This window comes from Hypanus sabinus, chromosome X1 (assembly GCF_030144855.1).
Source record: "Hypanus sabinus isolate sHypSab1 chromosome X1, sHypSab1.hap1, whole genome shotgun sequence".
NCBI lineage: Eukaryota > Metazoa > Chordata > Chondrichthyes > Myliobatiformes > Dasyatidae > Hypanus > Hypanus sabinus.
Window position 1 is genome coordinate 62,095,339 of NC_082738.1, and position 21,219 is coordinate 62,116,557.

At 43.2% G+C, this 21,219-nt stretch overlaps 1 protein-coding gene across 1 annotated transcript in view; it reads left to right on the forward strand.

The window, feature by feature from the left end:
• LOC132384961 (SH3 and cysteine-rich domain-containing protein 2-like) overlaps positions 1-21,219 on the forward strand; it is a 227,264-nt gene that overhangs the window by 145,456 nt on the left and 60,589 nt on the right. The window contains exons 4-6 of the mRNA XM_059956653.1: positions 9,750-9,831; positions 17,486-17,598; positions 19,044-19,122. Coding sequence (XP_059812636.1) covers positions 9,750-9,831; positions 17,486-17,598; positions 19,044-19,122 — 274 coding nt within the window. The remainder of the gene's footprint in view (positions 1-9,749; positions 9,832-17,485; positions 17,599-19,043; positions 19,123-21,219) is intronic.

Below are 21,219 nucleotides of genomic sequence, written 5' to 3' on the forward strand. Positions count from 1 at the left end.
AGAATTGTAGGTAAACTTAAATCAATTTAAATGAATTAATAGAGATGCAGATTACCAGAAGATTGCCTTTCTCCGTCTCCCCACTCTTGAAATGAATGGCATTGCTGTACCAGTTTTGGATGTGGCCTAGCATTGCTTCAGTAGGCATGGAAGCTGGCCCTTCATGACACAATTCCTTAAGTCTTGTTTCAAATAAGTCAGCTGGTCCCCAGTAAGAAGTTCTCCATTTACATGGAGCACTGCCTCAAGAAAGTAGCATCCACCATCAAAGACCCTCGCCATCCAGGCCATGCCTTACTACTACTACCAGGAAGGAGGCCTTAGGGCCCACGTGAAACCCATTCTCCTGCCCTCTACCCATAACTTTTGATGCCCTTCCTAATCAAGAACTTAGCAACCTCTGCTTTAAACATACCCAATAATTTGGCCTCCACAGCCATCTGTGGCAAAGAATTCACAGATCTCCATCATTTTCTAAACTCCAGTGAGCAAGGGCCCAGGCCATCAAATGCTTCTTGTACATTAACCCTTTCATTCCCAAGATAATTCTCATGAGCCTCCTCTGGACCCCCTGCAATGTCAGCAATCCCTTCTTAGATAAGTGGCCCCAAACTGCTCACAATACTCCAAGTGCAGTCTGTCCAATACCTTGTGAAGTCTCAGTTCATTGTCTTTGAGTGGCACAGTGCAGCAGGTACTCTACTGTTGCAGTGACCAGAAATCTGACCCTGACCGCTGTTGCTCTTTCTGTGGTCTGTAACATTTTTCTCTGTGGTTGCATGAGTTTTCTCTGCTGTTTGTTTTTCATTCCAAAAAATGAGCTGGCTGATTGATTAGATAACACACACAAAATGCTGGTGGAACACAGCAGGCCAGGCAGCATCTATAAGGATAAGCACTGTTGACGTTTCGGGCCGAGACCCTTCGTCAGGACTAACTATGAAAGGAAAGATAGTAAGAAAGTAAAAGTAAAAGAAAGTAGTGGGGGGAGGGGGAAATGCAAAATGATAGGAGTAGACTGGAGGGGGTGGGATGAAGCTAAGAGCTGGAAAGGTGATTAGCAAAAGTGATACAGAGCTGGAGAAGGGAAAGGATCATGGGACGGGAGGCCTCAAGAGAAAGAAAGGGGGAGGGGAGAGCACCAGAGGGAGATGGAGAACAGGCAGAGTGATGGGCAGAGAGAGAGAAAAAAAAACAAACAACTAAATATGTCAGGGATGGGGTAAGAAGGGGAGGAGGGGCATTAACGGAAGTTAGAGAAGTCAATGTTCATGCCATCAGGTTGGAGGCTACCCAGCCGGTATATAAGGTGTTGTTCCTCCAACCTGAGCGTGGCTTCATCTTGACAATAGAGGAAGCCATGGATAGACATATCAGAATGGGAATGGGACGTGGAATTAAAATGTGTGGCCACTGGGAGATCCTGCTTTCTCTGGCGGACTGAGCGTAGGTGTTCAGCAAAACAGTCTCCCAGTCTGCGTCGGGTCTCACCAATATATAAAAGGCCACACCGGGAGCACCGGACACAGTATACCACACCAGCCGACTCACGGGTGAAGTGTCGCCTCACCTGGAAGGACTGTCTGGGGTCCTGAATGGTGGTGAGGGAGGAAGTGTAAGGGCAGGTGTAGCACTTGTTCCACTTACAAGGATAAGTGCCAGGAGGGAGATTGGTGGGAAGGGATGGGGGGGACGAGTGGACAAGGGGGTCGCGTAGGGAGCGATCCCTGTGAAAAGCAGAAAGGGGGAGGAGGGAAAGATGTACTTGGTAGTGGGATCCCATTGGAGGTGGCGGAAGCTACAGAGAATTATACATTGGACCTGGAGGCTGGTGGGGTGGTAGGTGAGGACAAGAGGAAACCTATCCTGAGTGGGGTGGCAGGTGGATGGGGTGAGGGCAGATGTGCAGGGTAATGGGAGAGATGCGTTTGAGAGCAGAGTTGATGGTGGAAGAAGGGAAGCCCCTTTGTTTAAAAAAGGAAGACATCTCCTTTGTCCTGGATTGAAAAGCCTCATCCTGAGAGCAGATGCGGCGGAGATGGAGGAATTGTAAGAAAGGGATATCATTTTTGCAAGAGAAAGGGTGGGAAGAGGAATAGTCCAGGTAGCTGTGAGAGTCTGTAGGCTTATAGTAGATATCAGTAGATAAGCCGTCTCCAGAGATGGAGACAGAAAGATCAAGAAAGGGGAGGGAGGTGTCGGAAATGGACCAGGTAAATTTGAGGGCAGGGTGAAAGTTGGAGGCAAAGTTGATGAAGTCAACGAGCTCAGCATGTGTGCAGGAGGCAGCACCAATGCAGTCGTTGATGTAACGAAGAAAAAGAGGGGGAACGGATACCCATATAGACTTGGAACATGGACTGTTCCACAAAGCCAACAAAAAGGCAGGCATAACTGGGACCCATGCAGGTGCCCATGGCTACCCCTTTGGTTTGGAGGAAGTGGGAGGAGCCAAAGGAGAAATTATTGAGAGTAAGAACTAATTCTGCTAGACGGAGGAGAGTGGTGGTAGAGGGGAATTGGTTAGGTCTGGAATCCAAAAAGAAGCGAAGAGCTTCGAGACCATCCGGGTGGGGGATGGAGCTATATAGGGACTGGACGTCCATGGTGAAAATAAGGCGGTGGGGGCCAGGGAACTTAAAATCATTGAACAAATTCAAAGCGTGAGAAGTGTCACAAACATAGGTGGGAAGAGATTGAACAAGGGGGGATAAGACAGTGTCAAGGTATGCAGAAATGAGTTCAGTGAGGCAGGAGCAAGCTGAGACAATAGGTCTACCTGAACAGGTAGGTTTGTGGATCTTGGGTAGGAGGTAGAAACGGGAAGTGCGGGGTGTGGGAACTATGAGGTTGGTGGCTGTGGATAGGAGATCCCCAAAGCAGATAAGGTTGGTGATGGTATAGGAGACAATGGCCTGGTGCTCCTTAGTGGGGTCATGATTTAGGGGTAAATAAGATGAGGTATCAGAGAGTTGTCGCTGTGCCTCGGCCAGGTAGAGGTCAGTACGCCAGACTACAACAGCTCCCCCCTTATCAGCAGGTTTTATAGTGAGGTTGGGATTGGTGCAGAAGGAGTGGAAAGCAGAGCGTTCGGAAGGAGTGAGGTTGGAATTGGAACAGGGTGTGGTGAAGTCAAGACAGTTGATGTCCCGTTGGCAATTAGCAATAAAGAGATCCAGAGCAGGCAGAAGACCAGAGCGGGGTGTCCATGAAGAGGAGGAGGGTTGAAGACAGGAGAAGGGGTCATCGGTGGGGGTAGGAGAGTCCTTGCCAAAGAAATAAACTCGGAGATGGAGCCGGCGGAAGAAGAGTTCAGCATCATGGCGTATGCAGAACTCGCTCAGGTGTGGGCGAAGGGGGACAAAGCTGAGGCCCTTACTGAGGACTGCCTCAGAGAGTTAAAGGTCGGAGGGAATGGTAAAGACCTGGCACGGATGAGAGATGGGATCAGAGGGGGGAGGGAGGCTGGTAGTGTCAGTGGAGAGGGAAGGGTTGGGGTGAGAGGAAGATGGAGCCTCCCCTTCATACCCCATCCCTGACATATTTAGTTGTTTGTTTTTTTTCTCTCTCTGCCCATCACTCCGCCTATTCTTCATCTCCCTCTGGAGCTCCCCCCTCCCCCTTTCTTTCTCTCGAGGCCCTCCCGTCCTGTCCCAGCTCTGTATCACTTTCGCCAATCACCTTTCCAGCTCTTAGCTTCATCCCACCCCCTCCAGTCTTCTCCTATCATTTTGCATTTCCCCCTCCCCCCACTACTTTCAAATCTCTTACTAGAGGAGGGGAGGGAAGGGTTTCACTTAACAAGGTGTTAAGTGAAACCTGGGGAGGAGGGGTGAAGTAAAGAGCTGGGAAGTTGGATTGGTAAGAGGGGTAAAGGGCTGGAGAAGGTGAAATCTAATAGGTGAAGACAAAAGATCATGGAAGAAAGAAAAAGGAGAGGAGCAACAGAGGGAGACAATGGGTATGCAAGGAGATAAGGTGAAAGAGGGGAAAAAGGGATGGGGAATGGTGAAGGAGGGGCATTACTGCGAGCTCGAGAAATTAACGTTAATGCCATCAGGTTGGTGGCTACCCATAAGGAACATAAGGTGTTGCTTCTCCAACTTGTGTATAGCTTCATTGTGACAGTAGAAGAGGCCATATATTGACATGTCAGAATGGGAAGTGGAATTAAAATGGATGGCCACTGGAGATCCCGCTTTTTCTGGGTGCTTGGCGAAATAGTCTCCCAAGCTATGTGGGATCTCACCAATATACAGGAGGCCACACCAGGTACAGTAGATGACTCCAACAGACTCATTGGTGAAATGTCGCCTCACCTGGAAGGGCTGTTTGGGGCCCTGAATGGCAGTGAGGGAGGAGGTGTAAAGGCAGGTATGACACTTGTTCCAGAGGGAGATCAGTGGGGAGAGACAAATGGACAAGGGAGTGATCCCTGCGGAAAGCAGAGAGTGAGGTGAGGGAAAGATGTGGTGGGATCCCACTGGAGGTGGTGGAAGTTAGAAAATAATGTGCTGGACATGAAGGCTGGTAGGTGAGGACAAGAGGAACCCTATCCCTGGTGTGACGGTGGAAGGATGGAATGAGGTCAGATGTTCTTGAAATGGAAGAGATGGGGTTGCAGGCAGCATTGATGGTGGAGGAAAGGAAGCCCCTTTCTTTGAAAAAGTAGGACATCTCATTTGTTCTGGAATAAAGAGCCTCATCCTGAGAGCAGATGCAGCAGAGATGGAGGAATTGAGAGAAGGAGATGGCATCTTAATAAGTAACAGTGTGGGAAGAAGTATTGTCCAGGTAGCTGTGAGAATAAATAACTTCACTTTATTTCTGTATATTTAAATTGCATTTAAAAACTAACTATCCAGTTGAGTTAACAAGTGCGAGACTGAGCCAACTTTTTCTTTAAAAAGTGAGAAATATCATTCCCATCACACAACTGGCGGTGAAGTTGTCAAGATGGTCCCAAAGTCCCAAAGAATTCAGGAAGACTTGGATAGGTTGGGTGAGTGGGCAGATACTTGGCAGATCACGTTTAATGTGAGTAAGTGAGGTTATCCACTTTGGGAGTATGAACAGGAAGGCAGATTATTATCTGAACGGTGTAGAGTTAGGTAAGGGAGAAATACAAAGAGATCTGGGAGTCCTTGTTCATCAGTCACTGAAGGTGAATGAGCAAGTGCAGCAGGCAGTGAAGAAGGCTAATGGAATGTTGGCCTTTATTACAAAGGGAATTGAGTACAAGAGCAAGGAAATCCTCTTGCATTTGTACAGAGCCCTGGTGAGACCACACCTGGAGTATTGTGTACAGTTTTGGTCTCCAGGGTTAAGGAAGGATATCCTGGCTGTAGAGGAAGTGCAGCATAGATTCACAAGGTTAATTCCTGGGATGTCAGGACTGTCTTATGCAGAGAGGTTAGAGAGACTGGGCTTGTACACGCTGGAATTAAGGAGATTGATAGGGGATCTGATTGAAGCATATAAGATTATTAAGGGATTGGACAAGATAGAGGCAGGAAATATGTTCCAGCTGCTGGGAGAGTCCAGTACCAGAGGGCATGGTTTGAGAATAAGGGGTAGGTCATTTAGGACAGAGTTAAGGAAAAACTTCTTCTCCCAGAGAGTTGTGGGGGTCTGGAATGCACTGCCTCGGAATGTAGTGGAGGCCAGTTCTCTGGATGCTTTCAAGAAGGAGCTAGATAGGTATCTTATGGATAGGGGAATCAAGGGATATGGAGACAAGGCAGGGACTGGGTATTGATAGTAGATGATCAGCCATGATCTCAAAATGGCGGTGCAGGCTCAAAGGGCCGAATGGTCTACTTCTGCACCTATTGTCTATTGTCATCAGCAGACTGATCAAGAAAAAATACAGAGACACAATTAAAGAAGACCTAGTGAAATATTAACAGTATCATGAAAGAGAAAGAGATAGATACAAAAAAGGGAGACAGGAAAATGTAAGATCATCTCAATATTACCAAAGCATGAACAGAGACTGAAGAGATGACAGTGGAGAGTTAATCAAAGAAGCAAAAGGACTGCTGATGAGAAAAGGCAGGCAGTACAGAGTTTTATAGCAGAGAAAACCCCACCAGAATCTCCAGTAGGTCAGTGACAAGAACAGAATTACCTACTTCCTCCTGAGGCTTCATCTATACAGTAATGGAGACTATAAGAAGGTGCATTAAATTTCAAATGTTTTTTTCCCCAGAGTTGTTGAGATTTCTGTGTATGGTTCATAAAACTTGATTTTTTAAAAGTGTGTAGAGGGTTGAGTAAATGTTATGTCTATGTTTTTTAAAAAAAAATGTGTTCCCTCTTACGGATAGTTGAAAAACAATGATCTCAATAATCTGTTTGAAATTTGAATTGCTGATTATTCCAGAGTTGGGGAGGATTAGGCAAATGTTTTGTAAACATTATTGTCTTTTTAAACAAGACGAGACAATGCCCAGTTTAGCTGGGCTGCCGATGTTGATGTTTCATGTGGATGTTTTTAACAAAGTTCTCTAGCTGCCTGCCTTAAAAATTGTGGTCTCTTATGCAATTTTGATAAATAGTCAGACTGTAATGATGTGTTTTTAATTGTAAATGTTGCTTCTAGTTGGACAAATGTTTTGTCAGAGTTAATGTTAAAGTAAAACCATTGTTTGTCAATGTGAAAAGTATTCTGACATTACCATCACAATGTATATTTTGATGGGAAATAAAGTTTTGTTCAGTCATATTTGTCTGAACTTATTTGCTGGAGTCAAGTGCTTTGATGCCAAAATTGACATTCTGCCAAAAAGAGTTAAAATTTTTCTCATCTTTTTTTTTCTCCAGTCCTGATGAAAAGTTGCAGCCCGAAATGTCGACTGTTTATTGTTTTCCACAGATGCTGCCTGGCCTACTGAGTTCCTCCAGCATTTTCTGTGTGTTGCTTAAAATTCCAATAGTCTGATTAGTAATGCAGCATCTACAAGTTTGCGGATGACATGAAGCTGGGCGGCGGTGTTAGCTGTGAGGAGGATGCTAAGAGGATGCAGGGTGACTTGGATAGGTTAGGTGAGTGGGCAAACTCAGGGCAGATGCAATTTAATGTGGATAAATGTGAGGTTATGCACTTTGGTTGCAAGAACAGGAAAACAGATTATTATCTGAACGGTGGCCGATTAGGAAAAGGGGAGGTGCAATGAGACCTGGGTGTCATTGTACACCAGTCATTGAAGGTGGGCATGCAGGTACAGCAGGCGGTGAAAAAGGCAAATGGTATGTTGGCATTCATAGCAAAAGGATTTGAATACAGGAGTAGGGAGGTTCTACTGCAGTTGTCCAAGGCCTCGGTGAGACCGCACCTAGAATATTGTGTGCTGTTTTGGTCCCCTAATCTGAGGAAAGACATTCTTGCCATAGAGGGAGTACAGAGGAGGTACACCAGATTGATTTCTGGGATGGCAGGACTTTCATATGAAGAAAGACTGGATCGACTAGGCTTATACTTGCTAGAATTTAGAAGATTGAGGGGGGATTTTACTGAAGCGTATAAAATTCTAAAGGGATCGGGCAGGCTAGTTGCAGGAAGATTGTTTCCGATGTTGGGGAAGTCCAGAACAAGGGGTCACAGTTTAAGGATAAAGGGGGAAGCCTTTTAGGACCGAGATGAGGAAAAACTTCTTCACACAGCGAGTGGTGAATCTGTGGAATTCTCTACCACAGGAAACAGTTGAGGCCGGTTCATTGGCTATATTTAAGAGGAAGTTAGATATGGCCCTTGTGGCTAAAGGGATCGGGGGTATGGAGAGAAAGCAGGTACAGGGTTCTGAGTTGGATGATCAGCCATGATCATACTGAATGGCGGTGCAGGCTCGAAGGGCCGAATGGCCTACTCCTGCACCTATTTTCTATGTTTCTATGTTTCTAAACAAGTGTTTCATTGTTTAGCCAAGGAAAATATTGATACACTTAAATTGTCTAAAAAAATATATATTCTGAATGTACAGTGTTGAAAATGAGTTATTAAAGAGCATGGTTTTTATTTGCAGGATTAATTTTGAAATCTTTGCCATTTCATTTTAATTTAAATTCAATATTATGATGGTGCGATGGTAATGATACTCATCTGTGAAAACTCCACAAAAATGCCTTAAAATATAAAAGTTCTCTTAAAGATTTTTCAATGCCAAGTTCATTCCAGAGCCTAAAATAAAGGTTATAACTTGAACAAAAGAGTTTCAAGAAATTTCATTTTTCAGAATTTCAAGTAGTCAAAAGTGCCCCTAATTGAAGAATCACCTTTATACCTATAAAATGTTGAAAATTTGAGAGAAACCAAATCAATGGGATTAATGGCCTAATTTGGCTTCTATGGTGAGAGAAAATCAATATGGTCTCCTGTGTTCTGCATAAATGTGAAAATGCACTAGTAGTGTCACTCATTCTCAGGAAGATACTGAGTGTATTAATTTTCACCACAGATGAGAAGAACCATGTATGTGAACAGATATAGGAAAGTCCGCAGAGCTTTTTTCACTGTCCCATTGACAAGCTTTCTGCTTTTGACAGCAAGCAACAGTGTTGACTATAGTTGTAATGTTTCTGCTATCAAACATTTGACAAAAATATTTAGCTTTCATCTCAAAATAGTGAAATGGGCTTGATCAGATTTTGTAAACAAAAAAAAAATTGAGATTTCACATTGGAGGAAATGTAAATGTATCAATGCAAAACAATATGATGAAAATACTCAGTTGGAAAGACTCATCAGGTTGGGCAGAATCTGGTGGGGTGAGAAAAAAAAACATTTCAAGTTGGCCCTTCATCCAAACTGGGAAATGTTATCATCGAGTCAAGTTTGACGTTACAGAAAAAAATGGGATCAGGTGGGGAATATGGGAGAGTAAATTCACAAATAATACAGGTGCTGGTCCAAAAGGAAATAGGAGATGTGAAACCTGAAATATCAGAAGTGGAAGTTAAAAGTATTGTTTGATGAAAATCTAAGATACAAAACAAGAATGACTGATGATCCAGATTGCTGATTTCATCAAAGCTTCTGGAAGGCGCATTGTGACAAGCCAGAACATCAGGTGCTGTTCTCTGAGCTTTACACTGAAATCCTGAAGGATGCCAAAAACAGACAGCATGGAAGTAGCATGGAAACTCGGTGACTGGTAGCTTATGGTCACCCATGTGGACTGAATGGAGGCTTTCTGCAAAGTAATCAGAATCAGGTTTATTGTCACTGATGTATGTCATGAAATTCATTGTTTTGTGGCAGCAGAACAGTAAAAAAATAAACTATAAATCACAATAAAATGTAGATAAAAATAAATTTAATAACTAGTGCAAAAAAGAGCAAAAGTGGAGAGAGAGTTGCCCATCTACATTCAGCTTCCCCAGTATAGTGGAGATCTTGTTATGGTTTACTGAGTTGAAAGTACAAACTTTTTTTTCTGTTTTTATTTTGCATTTCTGTAACTGTCATCAGATTTCTGAACATTTTTTGTTGCATTGTTTGTTTACTTTAAATTTTTGCCTTTGCACTGTACTCCTGCTTCAAGACATAAAATCTCATGTTGCATGTATGAGTGACAGTAAATCTAATTATCTGCCAGAGGTGATGAGCTGGATGGGTTTAATGCAAGTTCACTTTCCTTGCATGGACTTCAGACTGAGGTAACTGGATACTGTAATCTGAATTCTTAAGACCAATAGCCATTATCCATTTTAAGTTTCATTCTCTTCTTATTTTATTTCACAATGGAAAGCCAATGGGATTCCGGCGGAATTTTAGCTCCCCACTTCTCATCTATGAACAGTACGGATTTGTTAAGGAGGCCATGCCAATGGGTGAGTTACAAAGCGTTTACTTGTGGGAATTCAAACCGTCATATTGCATGCCGTCTTAGTTAGCATATCATGGAGACACCTTAAGTGCATAAACATCAAGGAAAGCATAACACACACAAAATGCTGGAGGAGCTCAACAGATCTGCCAGCATATATGGAAAGGAATAAGCAGTCAATGTTTCATGATAAGGTACTTCATCAGGAGTGGAAAGGAAGGGAGCAGATGCAAGAAAAAGAAGGGGGTGGGTAGGAGTACAAGATAGGAAGTGATAGGTGAGAGCAGGTAAGGGGGTAAGGACGTGGAGAGGTGGGGGGAATGAAGTAAGAAACTGGGAGGTGATAAGTGGAAGAGGTAAAGAGCTGAAGAAGGACCCATCATTTTCATTTTATCCTCTTCTTCGGATATCATTCACTTCCCTCTATTTACATCTCCAGGCAGACCAGCTGTAATTGTCAGGCCATCTCAGCCAGCACCCCATCACTATCATCACTATAAGTTTCCACCTAATCAGGGATATTCCCTTTCCTGTCTCCACATTATTCCCCCACTTCTATGCAACTTAAAATAGGTTCTCTGTATTCTTTTTTCCTATAACCATATAACAATTTCAGCACGGAAACAGGCCATCTCGGCCCTTCTAGTCTGTGCCGAACGCTTACCCTCACCTAGTCCCACTGACCCGCACTCAGCCCATAACCCTCCATTCCTTTCCTGTCCGTATACCTATCCAATTTTGCTTTAAATGACAATACCGAACCTGCCTCTATCACTTCTACTGGAAGCTCATTCCACATAGCTACCACTCTCTGAGTAAAGAAATTCCCCCTCATGTTACCCTTAAACTTTTGCCCCCTAACTCTCAACTCATGTCCTCCTGTTTGAATCTCCCCTACTCTCAATGGAAAAAGCCTATCCACGTCAACTCTATCTATCCCCCTCATAATTTTAAATACCTCTATCAAGTCCCCCCTCAACCTTCTGCGCTCCAAAGAATAAAGACCTAACTTGTTCAATCTTTCCTTGGAACTTAGGTGCTGAAACCCAGGTAACATTCCAGTAAATCTTCTCTGTACTCTCTCTATTTTGCTGACATCTTTCCTATAATTTGGTGACTAGAACTGTACACAATACTCCAAATTAGGCCTTACCAATGCCTTGCACAATTTTAACATTACATCCCAACTCCTATACTCAATGCTCTTATTTATAAAGGCAAACATACCAAAAGCTTTCTTCACCACCCTATCCACGTGAGATTCCACCATCAGGGAACTATGCACCATTATTCTGAGATCACTCTGTTCTACTGCATTCTTCAATGCCCTACCATTTACGATGTATGTCCTATTTGGATTATTCCTACCAAAATGCAGCACCTCACACTTATTAGCATTAAACTCTATCTGCCATTGTTCAGCCCACTCCTTCTAACTGGCCTAAATCTCTCTGCAAGCTTTGAAAACCTACTTCATTATCCACTATGCCACCAACCTTAGTATCATCTGCATACTTACTAATCCAATTTCCACCCCATCATCCAGATCATTAATGTTTATGACAAACAACATTGGACTCTGTACAGATCCCTGAGGCACACCACTAGTCACCGGCCTCCAACCTGAAAAACAGTTATCCACCACTACTCTCTGGCATCTCCAATCCAGCCACTGTTGAATCCATTTTACTACTTCAATATTAATATTAATATTATAATCATTAATATTAATGATTGAACCTTCCTAACTAACCTTCCGTGTGGAACCTTGTCAAAGGCCTTACTGAAGTCCATATAGACAACATCCACTGCTTTACCCTCATCAACTTTCCTCGTAACCTCTTCAAAAAATTCAATAAGTTTTGTCAAACATAACCTTCCACCCACAAATCCATGTTGACTGTTCCTAATCAGACTCTGTCTATCCAGATAATTATATATACCATCTCTAAGAATACTTTCCATTAATTTACCCACTACTGACGTCAAACTGAAGGGCCTATAATTGCTAGGTTTACTCTTAGAACCCTTTTTAAACAATGGAACCACATGAGCAATACGCCTATCCTCCCCATTTCTAATGGCATTTGAAATATTTCTATCAGAGCCCCTGCTATTTCTACACTAACTTCCCTCAAGGTCCTAGGGAATATCCTGTCAGGACTCGGAGATTTATCTACTTTTATATTCTTTTAAAGCACCAGTAGTTCCTCCTCTTTAATTGTCATAGTTTCCATAACTTCCCTACTTGTTTCCCTTACCTTACACAATTCAATATCCTTCTCTTTAGTGAATACTGAAGAAAAGAAATTGTTCAAAATCTCCCCCATCTCTTTTGGCTCCACACATAGCAGTCCACTCTGATTCTCTACGGGACCAGTTTTATCCCTCACTAACCTTTTGCTATTAATATAACTAGAAACCCTTCGGATTTATTTTCACCTTACTTGCCAAAGCAACCTCTTATCTTCTTTTAGCTTTTCTCATTGCTTTCTTAAGATTCTTCTTACATTCTTTATATTCCTCGAGCACCTCATTTACTCCATGCTGCCTATATTTATTGAGAATATTTCTCTTTTTCCTAACCAAGTTTCCAATATCCCTTGAAAACCATGGCTCTCTCAAACTTTTAACCTTTCCTTTCAACCTAACAGGAACATAAAGATTCTGTACCCTCAAAATTTCACCTTTAAATGACCGCCATTTCTCTATTACATCCTTCCCATAAAACAAATTGTCCCAATCCACTCCTTCTAAATCCCTTCGCATTGCCTCAAAGTTAGCCTTTCTCCAAACAAAAATCTCAACCCTGGGTCCAGTCCTATCCTTCTCCATAATTATATTGAAACGAATAGCATTGTGATCACTGAACCCGAAGTACACCCCAACACATACCTCCGTCACCTGACCTATTTCATTCCCAAACAGAAGATCTACCACTGCCCCTTCTCTAGTTGGTACCTCTATGTATTGCTGCAAAAAGCTATCCTGCACACATTTTACAAACTCCAAACCATCCAGCCCTTTTACAGTATGGGCTTCCCAGTCTATGTGTGGAAAATTAAAATCTCCCACAATCACAACCCTGTGCTTACTACAAATATCTGCTATCTCCTTGCAAATTTGCTCCTACAATTCTCGCTCCCCATTAGGTGGTCTATAATACACCCCTGTAAGTGTTACTACACCTTTCCCATTCCTCAATTCCACCCAAATAGTCTCCCTAGACGAGCTCACTAATCTATCCTGCCAGAGCACCGCTGTAATATTTTCTCTGACAAGCAATGCAACACCTACCCCTCTTGTCCCTCCGTTTCTATCACACCTGAAGCAATGAAATCCAGGAATATTTAGTTGCCAATCACACCCCTCCTGCAACCATGTTTCACTAATAGCTACAACATCATACTTCCAGGTATCAATACTCATCCACCTTTCTTACAATGCTCCTAGCATTAAAATAAATGCATTTAAGAAATTCTCCACCTCCTCCTCTCTGTTTATCTCTAACAGTACAAAGAACTTTACTGTCTTCTTTTTCTTCCTTCTCCCATACATCTGTTCCTACATTCTGGTTCCTCTCCCCCCTCATATCTAGTTTAAATCCACTGGAGACTCTCTAGCAAACCTACCTGCAAGAATATTTGTCCCCCTCCAGTTCAGATGTCAGCCATCCCACTGGAACAGGTCCCACCTTCCCTGGAAAACTGCCCAATTATCTATAAATCTGAAGCCTTGCCTCCTGCACCATGTCTTCAGCCACGTGTTGATCTGCACTATCTTACTATTTCTAAACCCACCTGCACGTGACACTGGTAGCAATCCTGAGATTGCTATCCGAGAGGTCCTGTCCTTTAACTAGGCACCTAACTCCCTAAACTCACCTTTCAGGACCTCCTCACTCTTCCTCCCCACGTTGTTGGTCCCTATATGGACCACGACATCCGGCTGCTCACCCTCCCTCTTGAGAATACTGAGAACTCGATCCGAGATATCGCGGATCCTGGCACCAGGGAGGCAACAGACCATCCGGGATTCTCGATCTCTTCCACAGAACCTCCTATCTGTCCCCCTAACTATCGAATCCCCTATCACTACTGCTCTCCTCTTTTCCCTCCTTCCCTTCTGAGCTGAGGGTCCAGTCTCGGTGCCAGACACAACCACTGCAACTTGTCCCTGGTAGGTCGTCCCCACCAACAGAATCCAAAATGGTATACTTATTGTTTCTAGTACTGTAAAAAGTTATAGCCCTGCACAGATGCTACCTGACCTACTGACCTACATTGCATATTACTTTGTAGGAAGGGGAAGGTTTCCTTCAATAAAATTATTGATGTATTTAATGATCATAGGAAATTGTGCCCTAGTTTGAACACCTGAAGTTTACACATGAAATAAAACACACCCTGCATTCACCCATTGTTCATAAGTATCTGGTGTATTATTGTCGCATGTGCCAAGATGTAGTGAAAAGCTTTTGTTTACATGCCATCCAGACAAATCATTCCTAACAAATGTACATCAAGGTAGCATGGAAAGGGAAAGCTGAATGAAAAATTATCATTACAAAATAAGTGCAATGGCCATGATTAGACCAATTGTGAGATCAGGAGATCATAAACCAATGAAGAATCTGATAACAGCAGAATAGGACATAGCAATTGCCATACTATTACTATAATCCATCTAGATAGGATAATTCCTATGGTGCATCTGTCAAAAATTAGTAAGAGTCATCAGGGACATGCCAGATTTCTTAGAAACATAGAAAACTGACAGCTCAATACAGGCCCTTCAGCCCACAATGCTGTGCTGAACATGTACTTACTTTAGAAATCACCTAGGGTTACACATAGCCCTTTATTTTTCTGAGCTCCATGTACAGATCCAGGAGTCTCTCAAAAGACCCTATTGTATCTGCTTCTACCACCGTTGCCAGCAGCCCATCCCATGCACCCTCCACTCTCTGCATAAAAAAAAACTTGCCCCTGACATCTCCTCTGTACCTACTTCCAAGCACTTTAAAACTGTGCCCTCTCGTGTTAGCCATTAAAACCCTCGGAAAAAGCCTCTGACTATCCACACGATCGATGCCTCTCATTATCTTGTACACATCTATCAGGTCACATCTCATCCTCCATCGCTCCAAGGAAGAAAGGCCAAGCTTACTCAACCTATTCTCGTAAGGCATGCTCCCCAATCCAGGAAACATCCTTGTAAATCTCCTCTGCATCCTTTCTGTGGTTTCCACATCCTTCCTGTAGTGAGGCGACCAGAACTGAGCACAGTACTCCAAGTGGGGTCTGACCAGGGTCCTATATAGTTGTAACATTACCTCTCAGCTCTTAAAGTCAGAGAATTCTACAGATTCACCACTCTCTGGGAAAAACAGTTTCTCATCATCTCCGTCCTAAATCTTCTCCCCTGAATCTTGAGGCAATGGCCCCTAGTTCTAGTCTCACTTACCAATGGAAACAATTTTCGTACTTTGATCTTATCTATCCCTTTCAAAATTTTGTATGTTTCTATAAGATCCCCTCATTCTCCTGAACTCCAGAGAGTATAAGCCCAGGTGACTCAATCTCTCCTGATATGTTAACCCCTTCATCCTTGGAATCAACCAGTTGAGCTTCCTCTGCACTGCCTCCAAAGCCAGTAAATCCTTCCTCAATTATGGAGACCAGAACTGCACACAGTACTCTAGGTGCGGCCTCACCATTACCCTGTATAATTGCAGCATGACCCCCTGCTCTTGAATTCAATCCCTCTAGCAATGAAGGCCAACGTTTGCCTTCTTAATAACCTGTTGGACCTGCAAGCCAACTTTTTGCAATTCATGCACAAGCACTCCCAAATCCCTCTGCACAACAGCATACTGCAATCTTTCACCATTTAAATAGTAATCTGCTCTTCTATTATTCCTTCCAAAGTGCATGATCTAGCATTTACCAACGTTGTATTCCATCTGCCAGACCTTGGCCCACTCAGTTAACCTATTTATATCCCTCTGCAAACTCTCCACATTCTCTGTACAATTTGCTTTTCCGCTCAGTTTCGTGTGATCAGCAAATTTTGCTACGCTACACTCAGTTCTCTCTTCCAAATCCTCACTGTAAATGGTAGACAGCTGCAGGCCCAGCACTGACCTACCAAAATAAACGACCTCACACTTATCTGGGTTGAACTCCATCTGCCACTTCTCAGCCCAGTTTTGCATCCTATCTGTTCTGCTATAACCTCTGACAGCCCTCCACGCAACAACCCCAACCCCAAGTCATCAGCAAATTTACTAACCCATCCCTCCACTTCCTCATCCAGGTCATTTATAAAAATCATGGAGAAGGGGTCCCAGAACAGATCTGAGGGACACCTCTGATCACTGAACTCCATGCAGAATATGACCCAGCTACAATCACTCTTTGTCTTCTGTGAGCAAGCCAATTCTGGGTCTACAATGCAATGTCTCTTTGGATCCCATGCCTCCTTACTTTCTCAAAAAGCCTTGCATGGGGTACCTTATCAAGTGCCTTGCTGAAATCCATATACACTACATCTACTGCTCTAACTTCATCAATGTGTCTAGTCACATCCTCAAAAAAATTCAATCGGGCTTGTAAGGCACGACCTTGGCCTCTGAAGAAGTAATGATGCTGGTGTGATTTTTTGACCATAGTGTTCACATGATTGGAGCAGGGCAATTTTTTGATGATGTTTATACAGAGGAACTTGAAGCTCTCAACCATCTCCACCTCCAAACCATTGATAAAGATGGGGACGTGTTCTTCACCCTGCTTCCTGAAGTCAAAAACGGCAGCATTGTAGTACAGCTTGCAGAGACTGAGCTTTGATGCTGCCCTTGCTTGCTGCCTGCAGTGTTTCCTTACACATCCCAAAATGTACCAATTAGAAGATGAAGTTAGTGATCATTGCTTGTATATAGGTGGGTGGTAGAATCGGTGGGGGGGGGGGGAACAGGGTTGATGGGAATATGGAGAGAATAGAACTAGTTAAGATAAATGGATGTTTGATGTGACCTCATTTGGCCAAAGGACATGCAGTATGACTCTCTGATTGTTTTAAAGATGATCAAATAGAACTGTAACCTGGTTACCTTTAACCAAGAACCCTAACCCACAGGGTTCAACACTATCAATTCATGGAGGACTCCAGCAGCTGGTGGTTACTTTGCAATTAACCAGTAAGCACCGTCAACAGTCACACCTTCCAGAGGTGGAAAATAGGCTAAATAAACTGATAAAAAAGCAGTCTGTATAGGTGCAGAAGTTTTAAAAGCTTCAACCCTGGGTGAGACATTGAACACATTGGAATACTGGAAAGGTCCAGTAGTGAGGAAATATAGTCCCATTTGGGATATAAGAAGGTAAGGGTGGAGCTGGGATTTGAATTACAGCTGTATGATAGTTTTAACACCTCCCAGCTCAGAAGAGACTCTTTTCTTCAATATTCACTTCCAGTTTCCTGAGTCTTCTGAGACCAGTGCAACATACAGAGCCTCATCAGTTGGGTATTGCAGGAGTGCAGATGTATAGAATTGGCTCGGAGGTGTGCAACTCTCAAACATCCATGGAAAGTCTGGCATATGTTCAGAGAAGTATAGAGATGGTTCCAATTTGTATGTCTGTCTCTCCTGTGTTTAGCCTCAAGCAGTAAAGTGGACCCAGTGTATGAAGCTCTCCGATTTGGGACTTCTCTTGCCCAGATGAGCAGGTCAAGTTTTGGGAGCTTCTCAGAGTCTCCAACAAAGAATTTGGTAAATATGACATATCTGACAATATTACCTGAATGTTCCCAAAAAGTCACTTTGTAAGCTCCTGCTCCTAGAGACTCACTTCATTTGTCCTACACTGCTTGGTGCTGTGAGTAGCTTTATTACCACTCCTGATAACGCAGGAAGAAAATATAAGATCCTGTGGCTGATGCTGAGAGAGTAGAACCCCTGTTTGGAAATCCATATTAAGAGAAATCCTTATAGAATAAGGAGTTATACATTTAGGATGAAGATGAGGAAGAATTTTCTCTCAAACAGGGTTGTGGGTTCTTGGAAATTCTTATTTCAGAGGCATGAGTCATTGAAAATATTCAAGGCAGGACTGGATTTTGGGTCTACAGGCAAATGGAGGTTATGATGGTCAAGGAAGAATGTGGTGCTGAGGCCAGGATTGAAGCATCAACTCAGTAGAAAGATGTGACATGGGTTGAATCGTTGTGGTTTGAGTTAAGAAACTGCAAGGATAAAAGGACCCTGATGGCAGTTATACAGGTCTCCCCAACAGTAGCTGGATATGGACCACAGATTATAACGGGAAATAGAAAAGGCATGTCAAAAGGGCAATGTTATAACAGTCATGGAAGATTTTACTATGCAGGTTGATTGGGAAAATCAGGTTGGTAATGGATCTCACGAGTAAGTTTGTTGAATGCCTACAAGATGGCTTTTTAGAGCAGATTGTCATTGAGCCTACTAGGGGATCACCTACTGTATACTGGATTGGGTGTTATGTAATAAACCAGAGGCGATTAGGGAGCTTAAGGTAAAAGAACCCTTAGGAGACAGTGATCACAATACGACTGAGTTCAACTTGAAATTTGATAGGGAGAAAATAGAGTCTAATGTAGCAGCATTTCAGTGGAGTAAAGGAAATTACATTGGTTTGTGATGTTTGATAGCTCTGGGTTTTCTACTCGCTGGAATTTAGTAAGATGAGGAGGGATCTCATTGAAGCCTTTCAAATATAGAAAGGCCTTGACAGGATAGATGTGGAAAGGATGTTTCCCATTGTGGGGGAGCCTAGGTCAAGAGGGCACAGCCTCAGGATAGAGGGGAGTCCATTTAAAACAGAGATGTGGAGGAATTTCTTTAGCTAGAGGGTAGTGAATTTGTGGAATTTATTACCACAGGCAGCTGTGGAAGCCAGGTCATTGGGGATATTTCAGGCAGAGATTGATAGGTTGTTGATTGGACATGGCATCTAAGATTATGTGGAGAAGGCCTGGAAGTGGGGCTGAGCAGGGGAAAAAAAGGATCAGCTATGACTGAATTGTGGTGCAGACTTGATGGGCCAAATGGCCAAAATCTGCTCCTATGTCTTATGGTCTTATAGTGATCCTATTGGATGGGAGAGTGGGTTTGAGAGGCCTAACGCTACTGCTGATCCTTGCATGTTTAGGCTGATTTTTTTTTCCCATTGTCCACAGGGTTACAATGGGGACATTGCAGAAGAGCCAGACCTTGGTACAAATTGCTCTGCAGAGAATGAGAGGCAGAAAGACACTGGTGAGCCAACAGCCAATGAAGTATTTTGGTTACTGTTTTAGATGAGCTGAAAACCAGTTTCCATTACTTCCTGTACCCAATAAAGTGGCCATTGAGTGTATGAATGTTCATGGTCTTCTGCTACTGTAGCCTATCCACTTCAAGGTTCAACATGGTGTGCATTCAGAGATGCCCTCATGCACACCATTGTTGTAACACATGTTTATTTGAATTAGTATCTGTTTCCTGACAGCTTAAACCAGTCTGGCCATTCTCCTCTGACCTCTTTCATTAACAAAGCATTTTCACCCAGAGCTGCCACTCACTGGATGTTTATTTCTGTTTATCACACCATTCTCTGTAAACTTTAGAGACTGTTGTGCATGAAAATCCCGGGAGATCAGTAGTTTCTAACATTCTCAAACCACTCTATCTGGTGCCAACAATCATTCCACTTAAATCTCATTTCTTCCCCATTCTGATATTTGCTCTGAACACCAATTGAACATCTTAACCATGTCTGTGTCATTTTATGCATTGAATTGCTGCCACATGATTGGCTGATTGGATATTTGCATTAATGAGCAAGTGTACAGGAGTACCTCAAAGAGTGGCCACTCAGTGTAAAGTCATAGAGCACCTCAGAACAGAAATATGCCCTTTGGCCCATCTAGTCCGTGCCAAACTATTATTCTGCCAAGTCTACCATCTATAAATTTACAGATGATACAACCAACGTTGGTAGAATCTCAGATGGTGACGAGAGGGCGTATAGGCCAATTAGTGTAGTGGTGTCACAGAAACAACCTGGCACTCAATGTCAGTAAGATGAAAGAACTGATTGTGGACTTCTGGAAGGGTGAAATAAAGGAACACATACCAATCCTCCGAGGGCTCAGAAGTGGAGAGAGTGAGCAATTTCAGGTTCCTGGGTGTCAAGATCTCTGAGGACTTAACCTGGTCCCAACATATTGATGCAGTTATAAAGAAGACAAGACGGCAACTAGAAGAGATTTGGTATATCAACAAACACACTCAAAAACTTCTATAGGTGTACTGTGGAGAGCATTCTGACAGGCTGTATCACTGTCTGGTATGGAGGGTGGTGGGGGTGGAACTACTGCACAGGACCAGAAGAAGGTTGTAAATTTAGTCGGCGCCATCTTGGGTACTAGCCTGCAAAGTACCCAGGACATCCTCCAGGAGCAGTGTCTCAGAAAGACAGCGTCCATTATTAAGGACCTCCAGCACCCAGGGCATGCCCCCTTTTCACTGTTATCATCAGGTAGGAGGTACAGAAGCCTGAAGACACACACTCAGCAATTCAGGAACAGCTACTTCCCTTCTGCCATCCAATTCCTAAATAGACATTGAACCCTTGAACATTACCTCACTTTTTTAATATATATTTATGTTTTTGCATGATTTTAATCTATTCAATACATGTATGCTGTAATTGATTTATTTATTATTATTATTCTTTTCTATATTATGTGTTTATTGAGCTAACAAATTTCATGCACATGCCAGTGAGAATAAACCTGATTCTGATTCCTAGCAATCCACACCTGGGCCATAGCCCTCCCAATCATTGAAGAAATGGAGGGATGGGTTAGTAAATTTGCTGATGACATAAAGGTTGGGTGGTTAAGAAGACATACGGTGCATTGGCCTTCATCAATCATGGGATTGAGTTTAAGAGCCGAGAGGTAATGTTGCATATAGGACCTGGTCAGACCCCACTTGGAGTACTGATCACCTCACTACTGGAAGGATGTGGAAACCATAGAAAGGGTGCAGAGGAGATTTACAAGGATTGGGGAACATGCCTTATGAGAATAGGTTGAGTGAACTCGGCCTTTTCTCCTTGGAGTGACGGAGGATGAGAGGTGACCTGATAGAGGTGTATAAGATGATGAGAGGTATTGATCGTGTGGATAGTCAGATGCTTTTTCCCAGGGCTGAAATGGCTAACATGAGAGAGAACAGTTTTAAGGTGCTTGGAAGTAGGTACAGAGGAGATGTCAGGGGTAAGTTTTTTACTCAGAGAGTGGTGAGTGCGTGGAATGGGCTGCTGGCGACGGTGGTGGAGGCAGATCTGATAGGGTCTTTTAAGAG